Below are 19,690 nucleotides of genomic sequence, written 5' to 3'. Positions count from 1 at the left end.
TTTTTCCCATTGTTTCTCTTTTCATTGTTTCTCTTCCGATTGCCCCTTTAATCCCCATAACCCGGCTTACACCTAAATTCTAACTACCATCCAGTATCCTCCCTTATGGCCCAAGGCACGGAATTCCCACTCAAAAAGCCTGCCGGGTTCCACTGGGACCTCTTCCTGCTCGGCCTGACCACCGGCGTGGCCGGACTTCTCGGCGTCCCTTTCCCCAACGGTCTCATCCCGCAAGCACCCTTCCACACCAACGCCCTCTGCGCCACCCGTCTGGTCAGCGACGACATTGACGAGTCGCACAAGGGCAAAACGTACCGCGTCGTCGACCACGTCGTCGAGCAACGCGTCAGTAATCTCGCCCAGGGCCTGCTCACCCTCGGCACCATGACCGGGCCCTTGCTTATCGTCGTGCACCTCATCCCCCAGGGCGTCCTCGCGGGGCTCTTCTTCGTCATGGGCGTCCAAGCCCTCGAGGCCAATGGCATCACCAAGAAACTCGTCTTTATCTGCCGCGACGCCGCACATACTCCTGCCAGCGACCCATTCAAGCGGCTTTCTACCTATCGTCTGCCATGGAGGAGACGTGCCGCGAATCCTCACTCCGACCCTGGTTCTTCTTCTCATCCTCCCACCGGCCTTGCCAGCCACCGCCATCATCGAAAGCACTCATCGTCTTCGCCAGCATCATCCTACCTTTCCCAATTCACATCCCGCTTCACAGCCGTCCACGTATTCACGGTAGTCCAACTGCTCGGATTCGGCGCCACGTTTGCCATTTCGCAAACCATTGCCGCTATCGGATTCCCCATTATCGTCCTCTTACTTATCCCCCTGCGGAGTTTCGTCCTGCCGTATCCGCAGTGCAAGTATGGACTTTTTACGAACGACGAATTGGCCGTGCTGGACGCGCCCACTGCGAGTCCGTTTACCATGGAGTCTGTGGGTGGGAATTACGGCGAGGACGACGACGATGACGACGGTATGGGAGAGGAGGAGGAGGAAACGACCCCCGAGAGTCAGGATTTGTATGAGCCGGCCCGCGAGTCGAGTAATACTGGTACAGGAGGCACAGGCACAGGCACAGGCACGCCCTTGGAAGAATCAGATGGACTGGAACGTGGCGAAATGCGACATCCCCTTCCCTTTCCTCCGTCTTCCTATCCTCGGGAGGCGGAGGCGGAGGCGGAGGCGGCGGCGGCAGGGACCGCACGCACCGCGAGGTCGGCAGCACCAAAGGAAGCAAAAGAAACACGCCGACATCCTTTTGCCGCAGCGCATGTACTTGACGACTCAGGCGCCGGTACAGATACGGGTACAGGCACAAGCAGTAACAATGACTACAACAACAATGGCGGAAGAAATGGTGGTGGCTGGGGTGGTGATAATGGAGAAGAAGGTATCGAATTGACTGATCAGCCTCCCCCTGCTGCTGCGGCCGCTCATCCTGCAGGTCCTGCTACAGCAGCGACAACGTCGGTCCGACGACGAAGTAGCACGCGCAGTCGCCGAAACGATACTGGAGATACTCATACACCTAACGAACAAGGATGAGAGACCCTATGAGATTGACGAACATTATTATAAACAATGTATACATACACCAAACGGGATCGAACATAATATATATATATATAAGGTTTATATATATACGTAGGTTAATGACACGAGATAAAAGAATATCCAAGAGTGATAAATTATGTACAGTACATGCTTCTTTACATTCATCTGGCTGGCTTTGGTTTTAAAACTCGAAATGCTCTCTGGTCTCTAGCACACATTTAAGTCCGGAACGAAAGGGATCGGGAACATAGAAAAAAGAAAGGGACGAAAAAAATTTAAAAGGAAGGGCTAACAAAGAAGGGGACACCATGTCCCCGATGCTGAAATGCCGTGCGTGCTGAACAACAGGAGATTAACGTTCCTTGCCAAGGATGTGATGACAGGAGGGCAGGGATGTTCCAAGGAGAGTGAGTGCTAAGAGATAGAGAGAGAGAGAGACATTGATTTGATGGGAAAAGAAAGGTAAATGTAAAATGCAAATGCCTCGTGTGATATATATATAACCAGATTGTGCCTTATGCGTGCTCGACAGAGGGGACGAAAAGGGAGTAAAAAACGGAGCCCAGTAACAAAAAGTGTGCGCTCGGCGTGCTTGATGTACCGCTACCCTTGCCGCTGGTATGCCAAAAGGACAAAACAAAAATTGATACGAACGAAAACTAAAATTAAGTGTGAATAGATCACGGGTCCTTGGTTCTTCTTCTTCTGACAGTCATGTTTATCATCATGATTTCAAAGATAAAATGTGAGGCATGACGAAATTTATCCAAAGTCGAAATGGATGACTGAACTGATGAGAAAAAAATATCGCTTCGCTAGACTTGGAGCGGTTGCAAGAAGAACCTCTCACACAGTTTGATCGGTACGAGGTAACACTCGAAATGCCTTATGCTCTTCTTCGGCATTAGATGCGATTGCATGCCGAATGAGCGCGAAATAGTCTTATGGTCGAGGGGAAAAGAAACTCGAATATACAATTGCTGGGAGCGCTCTATGTCTTTTTTTTGTCGAAGGTTATGCTATAGTCTAGTCTTTCCAATCCCAGACTTGCTTGAGGAAATGTTCCATGTTGACCTATTTATTATTAGAAAAATTCCATCAAAGGAGCAGAGAACATAGCTACCTTCTTGGACCGCATTTCGAGCATCCACGGATGTTCCAGCATCCGCCAGGGTGTTGCTCTTCGGCGCGGTTCCTTTTCGAGACTACGGGGAATCAGCCAGTAGCTCAGCTACAAATCGATTACGCTCACTTACCAGCATTCAATAAAGTACTTGAAATTCTCGCTCCACCTGATACCTGCATCTGGCTCGTCTTTGAGTTTAGGGATTGGCTGACGAACAATATACGTCAACAGATCAATCAGACCCGCACGAGGCTGCATCTCCGTTCCATCGGCTGGGAAGGGGAACCGATGCTGCGCCACCTCCAGGAGCGAGACACCCAGCGACCACACGTCCGATGTAATAGTATAGGATTGTCCCGTGATTCGCTCAGGCGCCATGTAGTACGATGTGCCGATAAAAGTGTTGGCGTCACCCTTGGTGCCAAACTCGCCGCTAACGCCAAAGTCGCACAGCTTCACCTGGCCATTTCGGCAGAGGAGAATATTGGATGGCTTGATGTCTAGAAATGACACTTAGCTATGTTCAAACCTTCTTTATCTTTTTTGCAAATCTTACCCCGATGAAGAATCTTTCGCCCGTGAAGATATGTCAATCCATTCAAGACACCCTCGGCAACTTTGCCAAGAACCTTCTCCCCTGTGCGGCCACCCAGCTTCTTGACCTCTTTGTAAACACTATCCAGACTACCACCCTCGCAGAACTCCATGGCAATGGAAATGGTACCGGTGGAGTCGTCGACAAACGCGCCATAGTATTGACAGACATGCGCAGAATTGCAGCTCTTGTTGATGTTGAGCTCTCGAACAATCTGTTTCTTGACGTCCGGATTGGGATCGGTGGTGATAATCTATTGATTAGCGTTAACGTAGCTCATTTCCGATGCAAGGTTGTCAATGCTTCATGAAAACCAGTTGCCCATGCTTACCTTGAGGGCAAACACCGTCTTGCCTCCTCGGAGCATGCAACGGGTGACAGCACCACCTGCACCCTCTCCAAGGCTTCCCAATTCTACGATACGCTTTTCCATGCTAGCTGCTCGCCAGCCATTATCATCCAGGTCCTCCACGTCCAAAGGCCGGCCTTTCTCCAGGCTTAACTTTTCAAGGTCTGGAAGACCGTTCATACTGTCATCCCTCTCCATCGCAACACCGCCATCGCCCGATGCTCGATCCGAGTACACCGAGCCAGCAGCGGACACGGGGTCTGACGAGCCTTGGGCCGGGCGAAAATTCATGTTCAAGGTGAGCTTAGGAAACGAGGAAGACGTGACAGCAGAGCCGACACCGCTAGCCCGTCCAACATCTAGACCGCTAAAGCTGCTCGACCTTGATTGCGAATGTGCCTCACCATAACTGCTGCTGCCCGTGGGAACCATGAGCGGCTGCAGTGATGGCCGTCGGCCATTCTGCATTGGAACGCTGGCAGGCGGAGTACCGGCTCCACCCATCGGTGTTGCAAGCTGAAGGCGTGGTAAGGCTGGTCTATGAGGCTGCGGCTGCAGTGGTGGAGGCGCCATCGTCGAAGGCATCGGAGGTTGAGATGAAGGTTGAGACGGAGGAGGGGTTTGGTGTTGGGTCGGATACATTTGTGGAGGTGGTTGGACCGGTTCTAGCTGCTGCACAGGGCCATTTACTGGTTTGACACGAGGAGATGGAGGAATTGAAAGGCCCAACCGGGGAGGTTTAGGTCCTCCATTATTGTTGCGATGACCGCCGGGGATGGGTGGCCGCAGCAGCGGCGCCGGGGAGGACATGTTGGAAGGATGGTTCGATTCGGGCGGTGCGAGATTCTGGGAATTGAACAAATTGCAAAGTCAGCCTGATGCAAGTCTATCTAGGGTTAAATTAAACAGCCATTTCACTTACCATGAATTCGTTGCTTAGAGGCAGAGAGTGTCCACGCGAGCTCCAATCAAGTACTGCGAATTATAGTGTAGGAACGAAAAAGCGTATCATTCAAGACGGAGATAAAATGGTTTATGATGATGATGCATGCGAGAACCGCAAGATGACGCTTCAGATGAAATGCCAAAATGAGCTGAACGGGAGAAGACGAGAGGCCGATATGCCAAGGGCGGTGATTGTAGCTCTAGATGGAATATAATGATGACGAGAACAAGCAAGATGGTACGACAGCGACCAAAACGATTCACGAAAACCGCAGCGCCTGCCCAGCAAGGCTGCTCGCACAAGACCTCACGAGGGAAATGACGACAAAGGATGCGTCAGGTTGAAGAGTAGTGGGTGGATCGGAGATGGAATAGTAAGTATAACGCTGAAAGTTCAAAGTAAGGTGGGGGACAGGTGGTGCGCGTTCGAGCGGTCCGGACGATCCCACGGGGTGGGCGGGGACCCTTGCGTCAATGGTGCGAATCGAGGTCTCGATACAAAAGACGCCGTCGATTTGGACTCCACGGATCCACGGATCCACCAAGCGAGCGAAATTAAAAGGGAAAAGGTAACGTTGGTCAAAGTCGTAATTGTAGGGAGGAGTAAGAATACGAGTAGCGATAGTAGTGGTGGAGGGCGATTCAAGGAAAAAAGGAGGACGACGAGGACAAGGAGGGAGATGGTGGATGTCTTGGGGGTCAATGTGATCTGGACGCACTGGGGGGGAACAAGTCTCAAGAGGGACAGGGTATGGTCCGTTGTCGTTGCGGATCCAACCTCCAGGAAAGCGGGAGAGAGGAGGAGAGATCTCAATGAGCAGCTTTCAGAAAGCTGAGCTCTATAGTTGTCACGTATCTATAGAAGCACGAGGGGAAGAAACCATTGATATCGGGGTTCGCCCAAATATCACAAAGGCAATGATATTTTATTCCAGCTAAAACGAAGAAATAAAGATTGAAAGAGAAGAGGAGTGTTTTGGGTAGAGTCAAAAGAGAAGGGGAAAGGGGGGGAGAGAATCCCCAGAGTTGCCGGACAGCCAAGCAAGAAGGGAGGCAGCGGTATTTCACTTTGGGATGGCAGTCTTTTTACATGGACATGGCACATGCAGCTGTACCCATCCGACGACAAAGACTCTCGGGGTTGTTGGATGGCTGTTCCTCGTTACTGAACTCTTCTGATCGACGGTGATATTGACAAGAGAGGCTGAATCGAGCACATTTCCGCAAGAGTCTACCTGGATAGTGCGTCACCGGAAACCAATCAATTCAACAAGATATGAAACGCGCATCTTCATCGTCTTTGAACGCTGTATTTGGATTTGTGGAAGCCCTTGGATACTTCCGACCAGGCTTAACCGCCGGGCTGAGAGGCCCGCGCTTGTTGGTGGACGAGGGGCCGAGAGGGGGAAACAGTCACATCCCGAAGCTTTTCTTGCCGCTTGGGGGCCGCGTGTCAGCTCAAGCGGGAACAAAGGAATGTTGGAGAAGGCCTATGTCTGCCTACCAACATGTCCCTAACCACACAGATGCATCCTGGCGCAGAAGAAAATCGAAATTTGATTGAAAAAAAAAAAAAGAATTGAGCCTCATTGAGCGTTGTGACGATGACGCTGTGCCGCACAGTAGCTCGTCTCATCGTTGCAAGGACAGAACTTCCACGAGAGAGATAACACAGGTCTTGCCTAAAGATACCAAAAAAAGGGATACTCATAGGTTTGAAAAAAATTGTCCTTTTGACTTTTTGTGTAAATACGGTGTAACAGCATCAATGCAATGGCATTCAGTAGAAGGCAGAAAGAATATGCAGAGTGTAAGCAGCTGAACATGAATGACGATGAGGTTGATGTCCAATGACGCACCTTACGCAGTCATCATGGTCATTGATCCAATACTGCATCAGCCATTCCCAAGCCCAGTCACCTCGTAGAGAAATGGATTTCAGCTTGAGAAGAAATCTCCAACCAAGTTTTTGTGGAATGGCATAGTTGCTGTACCTCCAGATGAGCACTGGAGTACAAGCAGCGAGGAGTAAGAAAACTTTCCTATTTGGGTAATCAGTATCGACCGCCGAGAGCCGAAGAAAAGCCGCCACCACCGATATTTTTTGTATCTTGATGTTTTGGACCTGTGTTTGACAATTTTCATGAAAATTTGCCCGTCGCAACCACCACTATTCCCCGCGCAGCTACAACTCTAGACGTATAATATTCGTCATGATCGCAAAAGACATGTCATTGCGATCTTCACCGCTTGAAGACGACGTTGTGTCGAACCATTCATCATCATCATCAGAAGAAGAAGCAAACGAATCTGGCTCTGGTTCAGGTTCAGGTTCAGATACCGATTCTTCTTCGCACGTGGACATTGCAACCAATGGGTCTAGAAAGCGCAGAAAAGTTGAGACACGCTCAGCCTCATCCAGCCCCGAACCAGCGGCCCCTGCGCCAATGGCGACAGCATCAAGAACGAGCACGAGCATTTCACGAATAAAACCACGAACCGCAAACGCCGTCTCTCGCACAGCCGCGGCAAAGAAAGTTGACGGCTCAAGACCAACAAAAGCCCCTTCTTCCCTCGACAATGGCAGTGCTGTCGAAAGCGCACTCTCGTCCAAGACCAGCTTTGCATCCTTGGGTGTTCATCCATGGCTTATTGCCGCCCTGTCCGCCATGGCTATTACTCGACCGACGGGCATTCAAAAGGGCTGCATCCCCGAGATTCTCAAGGGCAAGGACTGCATCGGAGGAAGTCGAACTGGTTCGGGTAAAACAATGGCCTTTGCCGTGCCTATCTTGCAGAAATGGGCCGTGGATCCAGTAGGTATCTACGCCGTGGTCTTGACGCCGACAAGGTACGCCTTTCCAATTTAAAATCCCCCCTCGCAAAAGTCCCAATCTAATGCTCTTTTTTTTTTTCTCCCAGAGAACTTGCACTCCAAATCTACGAACAGTTCAAAGCCATATCCGCATCACAAAACCTCAAACCCATTCTCGTAACCGGCGGCGCAGACATGCGAGAGCAAGCCCTGGCCCTCTCCCAGCGACCCCACGTTGTCATTGCCACCCCCGGCCGTCTGGCCGACCACATCAGCACATCCGGCGAAGACACCATCTGCGGACTACGACGGGCACGGTTCGTGGTGCTCGACGAAGCAGACCGACTTTTAGCCAGCGGGCACGGCAGCATGTTACCTGACGTGGAGACTTGTCTTTCCGTCTTGCCTCCGCCAATGGAGCGGCAGACATGCCTATTCACTGCAACCGTGACTCCAGAAGTGCGCGCACTCAAAGACTCTCGACAGCAATCCTTGGCCCCGGGAGCCAAGCCCCAGAAAGAAGTCTTCGTATGCGAAGTCGACACCGCCGTGCTCGCTATCCCGCAGACTCTGCGCCAACATTATCTCCAAGTCCCCACCACCCACCGCGAGGTATTCCTGCACATCCTCCTCCTGACCCCCGCAAATATCTCCCGCCCGACCATCATCTTCACCAACCGCACCGCCACGGCGACCATGCTCGAGCACATGCTGCGGTTACTCGAGCACCGAGTGACATCTCTCCACAGCGGTCTCGCGCAACGCCAGCGTATCGACAACCTGTCCCGCTTCCGCGCAGGCGCTGCCCGGATCCTCGTCGCCACCGACGTCGCCGCTCGTGGTCTGGACATTCCCGAGGTTGCGCTCGTCATTAACTACGACGTCCCTCGCGATCCGGACGACTATATTCACCGAGTCGGACGTACGGCTCGTGCCGGTCGCTCTGGTGATGCCGTCACGCTGGTCGGACAGCGCGACGTTGCGCTCGTCCTTGCCATTGAGGAGCGTGTTGGCCGCAAAATGGTCGAGTATGACGAAGGCGAAGATGTCAATATCGAGACGAGAGTCGTCCGTGACGGTCTCAAGATTGTGGGAGAAAGGAAACGAGAGGCCATTCTGGAAATTGAAGAGGGCAGGGAAGTCGGTGGTAAGAGGAGAAGAGACGGGCATGGTGGAAGTAGAAGATTGGGGAAATTGATGGCTTACAAGTAGCTTTTCCCCCTTCCCTTCTCTTATTTGAGTTCCTCTTTTTTTTCTTCACCCTGTTATCGTTTTCATTTTTTCGCTGGATACAGATGCTAGATCCAGCTTATACATCCCTTCATCATATCTTCATTTAGAAAGGAATCGTTTCGGGAAAAGTTCTGCGCCGACGGATAATCCATTTCTTTTTTTGAGGATTTAGAGCCTGGCGTTGGATCAATGGATATTAGGTGATTAGACTAGACATCTCAGTTCATCGGATGAGTCTAGTATCGACAATAGTATACAGCATATCACTTCATTCACAATCGCAACCGAAAGAGTCAACTCGGTAATAAGTCTTGAAGAGAAGTATTATTGAACATCCGCACTGCGCAAACGCACTATTAACGACCATGGTAGATGGCCTCTAACACAGCTTTCTGCGTGAAAAATAGATGTAAAAAGGTAGAAAGGTAACCGCCTCGCCCAAGAACGAGAATGAACAGAGAGGCATCCACTTCCGAGAACCTCGCCCGCGTTTCAGCCATCAAGGTTTAAACCCAGGTTGAGTTTCCCCAAGTATTTGCATTCCTGTCACGTTACCCGGTCCCAGGCATAGATTTTGAAAAGTTTAACACGAATTGAATCCAAACCCCATTCCAACCTGGCCGTAGCTTGATTTCCAAACAGAAAGACCAAACGAAGACCATTAACTACCCAACTACTTCATCCATTGATTTAAGCAAGGATGTAGGCAGCGGCGGCAGCGAGACCGGCGATGGCGAGAGAGTTGGAGCCAGTCAGGCTGCTAGCAGCACCAGTGAAAGCAGAGGGGTTGGTGGAGCTAGGAGAGAGGGGAGTGTTGGAGCTATTTATTATTGTCAGCCATCAGGTCACGGAGACAAATTGAACAAAGCTAGTCAGGAAAAAAAGAGAATGCTTACCCAGAGGACTTGGTGCCGGTGGTACCGGTGGGGTAGTAAGCACCAGTGCCGGTGCCAGAGGGGTAGTAGGCACCAGAGCCCGAAGGAGAGCCAGAACCGGAGCCGGAGCCGGAGCCAGAGCCAGAGCTGCCGGTGCCAGTGGGGTAGTAAGGAGTCAAGGTGGAGGAGCCACCAGCAGTGACGGTGACGGTGCTCCAGTAGGTGACGGGAGTGCACTCGCCAGCAGGAGCAGAAGAGGTGAAGACGGGGGCGCTGGAAGCGACAGGGCTGGAGGCAACGGGGCTGGAGGCGACGGGACTGCTGGAAGCAATGGGGCTGCTAGAGGGGACCGAGCTCACGGGGGCGACGACAGAGCTGCTGGTAGGCACGACAGCGGCGCTCGAGGGAGTGGTGCTGACGGGAGCAGCGGTGCTCGAGTGAGAGCGAGCAGGGCAGTTGGTAACCTCAGGACCGCAAGAGGTGATGGTGTCGACCTGGGTCTGATAGACGGTAACGTCGCGCTGGTCGACGTTGACCTGGGCCATGGCGGCAGTGGCGAAGAAGGCGGCGGTGGCGGCAATAGTGAAGCGCATCTTGATTGATTTTTGGATTGTTTGTGTGGAATTAAAAAATTCTTCTTAAAAGAGTTTGAAAAAACGAGGGATTGTAGTGAGTTGGAAACTGGTGTTTGATCTCTGGAAAGAGTGGATGACCTGTAAATTCGGTCTGAAAGTTGCTGGGTATTAAAAAAAGAATGGAACGGGCGTATCTGCGTGAAGAAGAAAGAAGAAAAGAAGAAGAGAAGCAAGAACAAGAAGAGGGGAGAGGGAGGGTTAAAAGAAGGGCCAATTCGCAAGATACAGGACGGGAGATTAAGCCAGAGCAGATCCTCCGACTCTTAGTGAATGGGGTCATATAGGCTGGGATGGTTTGCTATCGTCGTTTAGGGTCGGGAGGCGAGAAAGAGATACAAGAGCTCAAGGCTAAAGTTCTTCCATTCTGCATGTCACTGTCAAGTTGCAAGACAAGGGACCTTGTCTCGCTCGGTCCCTGAGTCGTTGGTATCGGGGTTGGTGGTGCGTCAACTGAACAAGATCATCACTGCTCCAACAGCTCAAAGAAGCCCTCTCAGGGCGACTAACCATCCACACGAGGGCCACCGGACTGGGTTTTGGTCATGAGGGAAATCCAGGCGTGTCGCCGGCCACCGTCATCTTTTGACAAGCAAACCAGTCAGCCATCAGCCAACAACCGCCAAAGACGTCTAACGGTAAGCCAATAATCCCGATCAATGCGTGGCTTCTTCAGGGGGGAAAGGAAAAGGAGGCAAAAGGGGGGTGGGACGAGGGGAGCAAACACACCGCCTGGTTTCACACTAATGCAGGTCCCGCATGGGATCCGCCCGGGTGACCAACCACAAGCGAGCATGTCAGTTTGGTCTGCCCCTGAGCTAGCAGGGGGCAAACCTAGGGACTGTCCCACTTGGGGTCTTTTATTGGTTAGTCATTGTTTGGTCTTTGCTCACGCCCACACAAAGACCGATGATCACGGCTTGTCCTCTCAAAGCAAATCAAAACAAAGAAGGGCAAGGAATATCGACAAAGAAGAACAACAGCTCGACACTCTTCCATTGTAATGCTGCAAACAAAGAATCAAAGAGGCTGAGTTCATCAATATCTATCATTGATCAAGAAGGCAGGGGCAAGTGCTTTGTTTTCTTCTTACTCACCACTTTGTGCATCCTTCTGAACAATAATGATTGCGACCGGTACACCTTTCTTCCTCTCTAACCCTAACGAGAAACCCTGTCCGGTGGATGGCTTTTCATGGCTATTCTGAGAAGCTTGGTTCTCCCGATCCGTCTGTTGGACAGCGCCCATGGTCTGTCGATCTCGTATCCACTCTTTTGCCCTTATTTCCATGTTCATGCGTCTCTTGGGGAGTCCAAAGCGAACTCTCGTCCTTGCTTAATGAGGGAAAACCTCATTTATGCGTCCCCGTCCTATTGGTTCTCGAGCTCTTTGAGACCACTAAAGTATCCCAAAGGATTTACTGCGGTAAATCTCGTCCATGGGTTGGACGCTTTGGGGGATACCGAGGTGCAGTCCGACAGCTACGTAGGTAGTTTATTGTGCCGCTCCTGCATCATTGTTTATACGGAGTACGTTCCTCAAACTTCACGCGTCGAGCATGTTCCTTGTACCATGGACAACCTTGTCAAATAAACGCCTCGTGCGACAAGCCACTCGAGAGCGAGAATCCTTCTGGTAATTTGTATCATTTAGAGATGCATTACCATGTCACTCTCAATATGAATACCTACCTACCTATTTACCTGGGAGCGAAGAAAACGCATTGACGCCTTTACCACAGCTGGTATGGTTAGAAGGAAACGCCAGTGCATTGGCATGAGTAGAGTAATCCGGTTCCATCTTTTCCCTGTGCCCAGAGACTTGGACTTACGTCGATCATTTTCCCTCCAGCCCATTTCAACCCAATCAAATTGGACTCACAAACCAGTTTACCTCTGGCCGCGTCAACAAATCACATGTAAGGCCGATATGCCCTAAGGATCGCGATAAATTCAGTTGCCGTCTGTTTCCAGTCCTGGTCCTTGAAGAAATTTACCTTTGCAGTTGCGTAATACTGTTGGGTAAACTAACAAAGCGTAACACTAGCACGGCCGACCATTGACCACGAGTGATGAAAAAAAAAAAATTTATAAACGGAAGCAGCCATTCTTGTAGAGAACTCAATGGCATCATTCTGCATGGCCGCGATCAAGGTGACATAGAACACTCTAGTACGGAGTAGTTCGATTCTTGTAATCAGTCGTTTGTAATATATAGTATACATGTAATCTCCCCCTTGCTGTGATTTGTTGTGGGGGAAATTAGCAAGTGGAGATGAGAGTGTAGCTATGAATAGCAGCACACCTGTATCTCTCCTGAACCAGCATCTTTTAATCTGCCAAATCGAATCTTCCTGGGGATAAGGAAGGATAAGTCAAGTGATTTAAACATAAGCTAGGGGTTAGTACATCCGTGAGTCTCGCTGAAATGTAACATTGTTCGACTGTGTTGTTTGCAACCGCAGCATCTGCGATATTACCTCGACAAGAAGCGATGGCACAACACCTAACACGAATACTATCGTGCGGAGCTGTTGCGGCGTCCCGGCTCTCCATGCCATGTTCAATGTATTGCTCAAAAATAGTCTCTTCAGAGTAATGATCGGAAAAGGTCGTCATGTTTGAGGTGCTAAGGACGATCAAGACATGTATGTTTCAACATCCAAGAAAAAGGACGAAAGAAATGCTTGAGAGAGCAAGGTGCAGGGCGCCCTTGACGCTCAATTATAAGAATATCCGCCGCTGCGAATATATACTAGGCGTATCAAAGAACCGACCATACCAGAAGGAAAGATTGAAGACCGCTGGTGGATTGCTTTCCAGTCTTCTCGATCCATGAAGCGACAGCGACCTTGTTCTCACCATGCGTAAATAGTATATTTGTCTGCATCTCCTCGCTTCGACAGATAGTTGAAGTTTTTACCAAAGATGTCGAATAGAAGCCGCGAGATGATCAAATTGGTTGGTGTCCAACATGTCATAACACTTGGCACGGCGGGCTGACGCTGATTCAATCGTCAATGCTGACGAACTTGGCAAAATGATGCCTTTAGAAGCGCCCTTGGAGGTAGGTCTGGAGGATGGAGAATTCTGTTTTCGCATGACACATCCACGTGTGGCCGGAATGGAATGTGCACGTGCATCTATGTCTTTCCAGGAAAGTTCACATGACACCCAGCGGAGAGACGAAGGGAGCCTTTTACAGCAGACGTCGTGCGCCGTTGAAGGCAGATAGTCCTAAACCTAAAAACGACCACCCCACATGGCCGGAGCATGTTATGTGATGCAACTGCATTGGATAGAGATGATCTCGCTGACACTTCGTAAACTGCTCATTCTTTACCTGATAGTGTCTCCTTGGAGCACAGATCCTCACGCACCCATTCCTCAATCCTTGAAGCCACGTCTCCAACAAGCTGCTCGTAGGTTTTACTCAGAAAGAACAACCCACAATGTGCTCCGACTTCATCCACTCCTTCCATGTGGACTCGTATCCAGGTTGGATCACGCTGACCATTGACCTTGGGCGGCAACATGCAGAATTTCTTATCCTTCTTTTTCTTTTCCTTGTTGCTCGTTGATTTTGTGTGCTCGTCAAGGTGACCGGATCTGGAGTCCCGGTCTGACGCCGCGGCAGTTGCGAGATCCTTCTTTCGTTGCTCCTTTTCGCGTATTTCTTTTTGCTTTTTCTCGAGCTTTAGCTGTTTTTCCAGCTCCTGCCTGGCCTTCTTTTCCCGCTTTTGAACTAGTTTCTCCCGCTCCTTTCTTGCCTTTTCGCGGTCTTTGAGAGCTCGCTGATAGGCCTTCACGTCACGACCATGTTCCTTCTCTGCAAGCTTTCGTGTATCGATGTCGCTGTAGAGCGACCCATCAAAGGCAGGGGGCTCCTGTGGCCTTGGGGGCAAAGGGGGCAATGCATCACGAGGCGATTGAGACGGGATGTTGCTATTTTCAGCCTCAATGCCAATATCCTCTTCATTGGGAACAGAGGTCTGCATAGCGTTGACAAGCTCGTCGTGGTTATCTTCGATCGGTAAAGGTTCCAATAATGTAAGCGGCTCCTCTGGCATGTCTTCTAAGACTTGACTATCCTCTGAAACTTCTTCTTTACTGGCTTCTTCTTGTTCGAAGCTCTCGGTCAAAGATGCACTGGAAGTTTGCTGTGGATTAGCACTGATTGCAAGCGTATCTATACCTTGCTCCAATGCAACGGAAGGCGCAACTTCTGTTGCTTTTGTTGCTGCCTCTGCCGCTGTGACTGGAGACTCATTTTCCTTTGTCGATAAATCTTCTGGCGGAGGCTGCTTTCCCTTTGCTAACCTCCCAGTGCTCGCTGTATAATAGTTCACAAATCGAACACGCGGCCTGGCATCGTGATCAGGGATTCTTTCTAATTCCCGAATCTTTTGATAGCGGGATTGCAAGCTTGAGTAATCCGCAAGACATGCTCCAAACTGAAGATGCGACATTACATAGCGCTTCGTTGCTACCGTGAGCCCACCATAATGCTTTGTGACGAAATGCAATGCGTTATCTAAGCTCGATCGCACGGGAAGTCGAACGTCGGTGGGAAATGGTGGGTTGAAATTGAGGTCAAGAGGAGCTGAATTAAGTGGTGTTTCCTGAGGAGCCCCCATAGGCAATGTTGAATCCGAAATTGAATCGATCGAAACATTTGCAAAAGACGTAGAGCTCGATTCACCCAAACCATTATCAGAAGTGGTCTTCACATCATCCACTTTGAAATTCTCGCTGTTGTTGGAATCGGTCTCTGGAGACGGAGTGGAGGGGCCCGAATCAGGACGGAATAGACTGCCAATTCCGCTCAATATGACTCCTGGATGCATGCCCAGGAAGGGGGTGTCAAAACTGATCGTTCCAAGAATGCGGTGTCGAAACGCTTGCCCATAGAACGGATACCTGGTACGCAAGAGCGCAACCTCAGCAGATAGCAGGCCACCCATGCTATGACCAAGGAGTATCACATCAGTGTTGGGATTTTCTATGGATTCTAGCCTGATGACAAAAAAGAAAATTAGCTGTTGACTAGAACTCAGTAATCCCCGTCTGTCGAGAAATTACTCACCATTGGCTAAAATTGTCTCTCGCATATTCTATTGGTTGTCTCGACCGATATTTAGGGTATATTTTGGAACATACTATATGGGTATCCGCCAGGGATGCAGCAATCACATTGTGAACGTGAGCTGGAAAGCTTTGGAAACTGGTTTCATTGCCCATAAACCCGTGAATATATATGAGCAATAGAGTCCTTTTATCTAGGGATGATTCTGAAGTCGTTGGCAATATGGACGCCAGAGATGAAGAGGAGAGGCTTTCCGGTATCCGAGTAGTTCCAGTGGACTGAACATCTTGGTGAAAAGATGGCATTTCGCTCGCAGATGGAGTAACGCCACCATTGGACCGCGGCGGCAGGGGTGGAGGCGAGCGTCTTCCGCTCATTGTAGGACCAACAAACTATTTCACAGCAGAGTCACTCGGATTGGTGAAGTGTTGGTGGGGAAGCTTCCTTCCTTCGTGTCCAAGGCTTTGAACAATGCTCGGTCGTCAATTGCTGTGATTGTCAGCTCAAGCTGGGTAATGCCGGAGCGAAGACTTCAGCAAAAGCGCCGCGCTGATTTGAGCTGGTTGCGGGTGTGGAACGTCAGCGATGTAGTCTAATTCCATTCAAGCGTGTGCACCGTATAGCCGAAATTGACCAGAAAATCCCGAGCTATTTCCAAGCCCGTGGCGAAGATAGGATGAGGTTTGATAAGACCTGCTTATACAAAATATTGGCAGTTCAAGTATACATAATCACCATAGGCACGATGGTCATGCCTATTCAATGGACTAGATGTTGAATATCACCTTTCAGAGAGGTGGAGGCAGCAGGTGGAGCTTGCACCACTGGCGTAGCCTTCTGATAAGTTGTGGCGGTTCCACCGATAAGTGGCTCATGTCGGGTAAAGATTCCCTGAATAAGCCTTTCAAGATGAATATAGAAGGATTAAGCGCGCGGGACGTCAAACGCTTAGCGAGATTACTCGCCGAGACGCTAAACTAATGGCAGCACTAGCGTGGTATCTAAGCTGAACGCGGCACTGATCACGGGCGTTTAGATTGATTCTCTCCCGGCTATAGAACCAATGAAAAGTACGTTCAGTACTTTAATTTTGATTGCACTTCTATTTTCAGCTCCCGAACACGTTTTGGGTACCGGGCAAGCCCCCCATTTTACCCTTTCGGGAATCAGATCATCGAACGGCCTGTCAAAGAGCAACTTTCATCAGCCGTTTGGACGGACAATTTTCCTCAGAATCTTCAGTCTGAGAAGGGAGCTTGGGCATCAGGCTTCAGACTTCCCCTTGCAGTGAATCACTCAGTCATCTAATCGTTCGCATTATCCCATGTATATGCCAGTTGATCTTGTGTGGCCCATAGGCCTCGGTGTTATCTGGATCAATCAATCAAACAATCAATATTCCAATCTCAGATTCTCCCCCTCTGTGCTCTTTTCATGTCACCCCACCCCCTGTTGATCTGGGACGATCGCATTAGAGAGCACCGGTACCTGCATATTCTCCACGATTGGTGGCGGGTTTAGCTGAGCCCAATAATTGATATATGGCTTTAGTGGTTTCCAAGCACTTCCGCTACCTCTCTTTTCGTATGCGTGTGTGATGGGGATGGCACAAACCTAAGCTAGAGCGACACGGGAACCACACCAAAAGTCCGCACGCACACAGGCCACCTTGCCCTCAAGCGTCTTCCCGTCTCTCTTCCAATTACCTCTGTCCAGCGTGGCTCCTCTTTCTTCTCCGCTTCGACTGTCGGCACACTCGCAATATGTGCTGCTGCTAGAAGGGTGCTTCAGACTTGTCGTGATAAATTTTTCCTCTGTTTCTGTGCCTGTCCGCCTTCTTCCATTTATGTCTCATTAGAGACCCGAATCCGACATTTTCTTTCAACTGTCACCTCTTTTCGCGGATCTTATTTTGCTTACTTTCTATTTCGGCGTCCTTTCCTTGACCCGCACCCGTTTTGAGAACGATCATTAAGTCGACAGACACCCACGAAAATAGTCACTCCTTCGAAATTTCTTTTGCGAATAACCGACGGCGGACTACAAAATTGCCATAGTCGCCGCTGCTCAACCTAAAATCGACGCTCTTTCCCGTTCGAAAATATCGATCCCGCATCCACCCCAGTTTGGAAGCTGCGCCAAAAGCAACCGTACAGCTGGTGATTCATCACGTCGAAAACGAAACGTGATCCATGTCGAACATTTGGAAATCATTATCTTTGAGATTTGTCAATGTATAACTCTAGGCATAGTATAAGATTTGGTGGAATATGAGCAACATGGAGGACTCGTCTTTCTCAAGCAACTCGGAGGAGACGGCGGGTCTGAACAATAGGGACGAAAGCTTTGTCAGGAATCATGAACTTTCTGCGGAGTCACGCACGTCAGCGGCGGAAGCGGATCAAGGCTCGAAATCTCAGAAATCTCGTTTCCAAAACATTCCGTTTCGCATTCACGGATGGCCAGGCCTGGGTAGAAGGTCTGTCGAGCAGAGACACCGACACCTGCATCGGCGACAAGCATCAGATTCGATTGCAGGGCCCGCTATGCCAAATGTTGTCGACGCAATTGCGATGATGTCTGTCGGCCTTGATGCAGATGGCAACGGGAGCCTCGTCCAAGTGTCTACCGTCTCAACTCCTTCGTTGGAAGCTCCGACTGCACTGCCCACTATATCTAGTATACCTACAGCAGTGTCATCGATCCCACCACTGCTTTCGTCGCAGTCAGAAGCATCTTCTTCACAAGCATCATCTAGTTCCACGCACTCGAAAGCCTCACAAACGAGCGCCATGTCGACCACCACGCCGTCGACAACGTCATCGGCTTCCAGCTCGAAACCAACATATATCTCGAGCTCCCGGCCGGTCGTCAGCTCTTTCTCTTCTTCACAATCTTCTATTCTTTCCTCTTCCTTTTCCTCTTCTTCCTCTTCTTCTTATTCTTCTTCTTCTTCTTCAGAGATCTCGTCTTCCAAAACTTCCTCTTCTGCCAACTCCTCGACTGAGACTTCAGGGACACCAAGTTCCTCGATAACCTTTGCGCCAACACAAACCAGTGCCACAGGCACGTCAGCGTCTCCGATTACTAGTAATTCGACAGCTACTGGTAAAGTTGAATCAATTCACAGACCACAGTTGTTCTCAAAACTAACGACGATGCCTCCAGCTTTGAGATCTTCTACTCAAAACACCTCGCTTCAGTCAGACAGTGCCAGTGCACAAGTGTTTTCCGGAAACTCCACATCGTCGGCGATACGCTCGACAAGCTCCACCTCCCTCTCTGGCTCTACGCATCTATCCTCGACAAGTAGCGGCCCTACGACACTCTCGTCATCGACATCATCGAGGTCTTCGTCCTCCTCACCTTCGAAGACTAAGACGTCAACACCCAAGACTCATGAGAGTAGCACTTCTACCACGAGCAGCGCGAATTCTAGTTCAAGCTCTTTCGTTGCTGCCTCCACAACATTGGACTCTAGCCCATCTACTACATCTGCAGCCACGTATGTTGGCCAGACAAATACTGGTGCTTCTGCGACTTCAGCGGTCTCGACCATATCCACTAGCGCGAGTGCTTCTTCAAGCACTGCGGCTAACAATAGCCAACAGAGTAACGGCTCTAATATGACAGCTCCCATGCCTGCCGTAGTAGGCGGGGTGGTTGGCGGCATCGCTGGTCTCGCCATTCTTTTTGTCATTACTTTGCTCTTGCTTAGATGGAAGAAGCAAAAGAACCGGGCACTTGATTCCGTGTCGGGCGGGGGTACCGACTACGGTGCGTCAAGGGAGACCATAGAACCTACTGGCCTCTCTGGAGGCGGTATGGTGCAACGGTCGAGCCACACACCGCTCGCAGCAGCAGCGGCGTTTGGAACAAACGGATTACTGAAGCTCCTCCGTCCGCTCTCGCAGCAGACCGCAACGACCACTGAGACAGCCCCAAGTCAGCGAGGCTTTGAAAAGATCAGCGGCCGGAAGCTGCCTTCAATCTTCAGCCCGGGAGCAGGCGACGGCTTCCCCACCAGCAGCCGCGAGACGTTTGCAGGTTCATCAATTTACGGGGAGGAACCGGGCTTCTATGGCACCGGTGGTGCTACGGAAAGTCCCTACGTTGATACTGGCGCCTTTGAGCATCAAGTCCATCCTCCTGCAAATTGGATGGCGGAAGAAGTCGCTATGATGCGACCCAGTCCCGGACGGTCACCGGTTCCACATCAAGGCGCTGGTTTTGCAACACCTTCGCCCCGTACGTCTCCTGTTCCAAAGAGACCTCTGCCTCCCGATGGTTTAGGTCGGAGTCATCCCTCGCATGACGGCTCGAGAAGTTCAAGGTTTACCGAGAACATTACGTGATTACGCGTTTCCGACTCTTGACGTTTTCATTTCTCAATCCTTCTCTCTCTCTCTCCATTCTCCATTTCGTTCATGTGCCTTTGACACTTGACCTTTTATCTTTCGACGCCGCAGGCGGAC

At 50.4% G+C, this 19,690-nt stretch overlaps 8 protein-coding genes across 8 annotated transcripts in view; 5 read left to right on the top strand and 3 right to left on the bottom strand.

The window, feature by feature from the left end:
- The window catches only part of L228DRAFT_90514 (hypothetical protein), a 3,188-nt gene extending 1,513 nt beyond the window's left edge, over window positions 1-1,675 (top strand). The window contains exon 5 of the mRNA XM_018336952.1: window positions 95-1,675. Within this exon, the coding sequence (XP_018189707.1) occupies window positions 95-1,551 (1,457 nt within the window). The 3' untranslated portion in view covers window positions 1,552-1,675. The remainder of the gene's footprint in view (window positions 1-94) is intronic.
- Window positions 1,676-2,412: 737 nt separating this feature from the next.
- Window positions 2,413-4,905, bottom strand: L228DRAFT_90593 (Pkinase-domain-containing protein). The gene is made up of 6 exons (XM_018336954.1): window positions 4,553-4,905; window positions 3,613-4,476; window positions 3,243-3,534; window positions 2,817-3,186; window positions 2,684-2,765; window positions 2,413-2,634 (listed from the first exon to the last, which is right to left on the bottom strand). Exons 1-6 carry the CDS (start codon window positions 4,553-4,555, stop codon window positions 2,587-2,589), a joined length of 1,659 nt encoding a protein of 552 aa, XP_018189706.1. The 5' UTR covers window positions 4,556-4,905; the 3' UTR covers window positions 2,413-2,586.
- Window positions 4,906-5,539: 634 nt separating this feature from the next.
- Window positions 5,540-6,360, top strand: L228DRAFT_245036 (hypothetical protein; the record flags this gene model as incomplete). Its single annotated transcript, XM_018332066.1, has 1 exon — window positions 5,540-6,360. A coding segment is annotated over exon 1 (284 nt), but the record flags the coding sequence as incomplete, so codon positions are not given.
- A 662-nt stretch (window positions 6,361-7,022) lies between these two features.
- Window positions 7,023-8,602, top strand: L228DRAFT_209009 (DEAD/DEAH box helicase; the record flags this gene model as incomplete). Its single annotated transcript, XM_018329789.1, has 2 exons — window positions 7,023-7,426; window positions 7,498-8,602. 2 exons carry the CDS (start codon window positions 7,023-7,025, stop codon window positions 8,600-8,602), a joined length of 1,509 nt encoding a protein of 502 aa, XP_018189704.1.
- Window positions 8,603-9,313: 711 nt separating this feature from the next.
- Window positions 9,314-10,091, bottom strand: L228DRAFT_237106 (hypothetical protein; the record flags this gene model as incomplete). The annotated part of the gene is made up of 2 exons (XM_018330896.1): window positions 9,314-9,443; window positions 9,520-10,091. The coding sequence occupies 2 exons, from the start codon at window positions 10,089-10,091 to the stop codon at window positions 9,314-9,316; spliced, it is 702 nt and encodes a 233-aa protein (XP_018189703.1).
- Window positions 10,092-11,226: 1,135 nt separating this feature from the next.
- Window positions 11,227-11,772, top strand: L228DRAFT_90427 (hypothetical protein). Its single transcript, XM_018336950.1, has one exon. It carries the CDS (start codon window positions 11,325-11,327, stop codon window positions 11,721-11,723), a length of 399 nt encoding a protein of 132 aa, XP_018189702.1. The 5' UTR covers window positions 11,227-11,324; the 3' UTR covers window positions 11,724-11,772.
- Window positions 11,773-13,412: 1,640 nt separating this feature from the next.
- L228DRAFT_90431 (hypothetical protein) lies at window positions 13,413-16,012 on the bottom strand. The gene is made up of 2 exons (XM_018336951.1): window positions 15,216-16,012; window positions 13,413-15,145 (listed from the first exon to the last, which is right to left on the bottom strand). The coding sequence occupies exons 1-2, from the start codon at window positions 15,590-15,592 to the stop codon at window positions 13,462-13,464; spliced, it is 2,061 nt and encodes a 686-aa protein (XP_018189701.1). The 5' UTR covers window positions 15,593-16,012; the 3' UTR covers window positions 13,413-13,461.
- Window positions 16,013-17,494: 1,482 nt separating this feature from the next.
- Window positions 17,495-19,570, top strand: L228DRAFT_266507 (hypothetical protein; the record flags this gene model as incomplete). The annotated part of the gene is made up of 2 exons (XM_018334867.1): window positions 17,495-18,323; window positions 18,384-19,570. The coding sequence occupies 2 exons, from the start codon at window positions 17,495-17,497 to the stop codon at window positions 19,568-19,570; spliced, it is 2,016 nt and encodes a 671-aa protein (XP_018189700.1).
- Window positions 19,571-19,690: the final 120 nt, after the last annotated feature.

The sequence above is a fragment of the Xylona heveae genome (genome assembly GCF_001619985.1).
Source record: "Xylona heveae TC161 unplaced genomic scaffold L228scaffold_3, whole genome shotgun sequence".
Classification (NCBI taxonomy): Eukaryota; Fungi; Ascomycota; class Xylonomycetes; order Xylonales; family Xylonaceae; genus Xylona; species Xylona heveae.
Note: the sequence above shows the minus strand (reverse complement) of the source record. Positions and strands in the feature narration are given on the sequence as shown.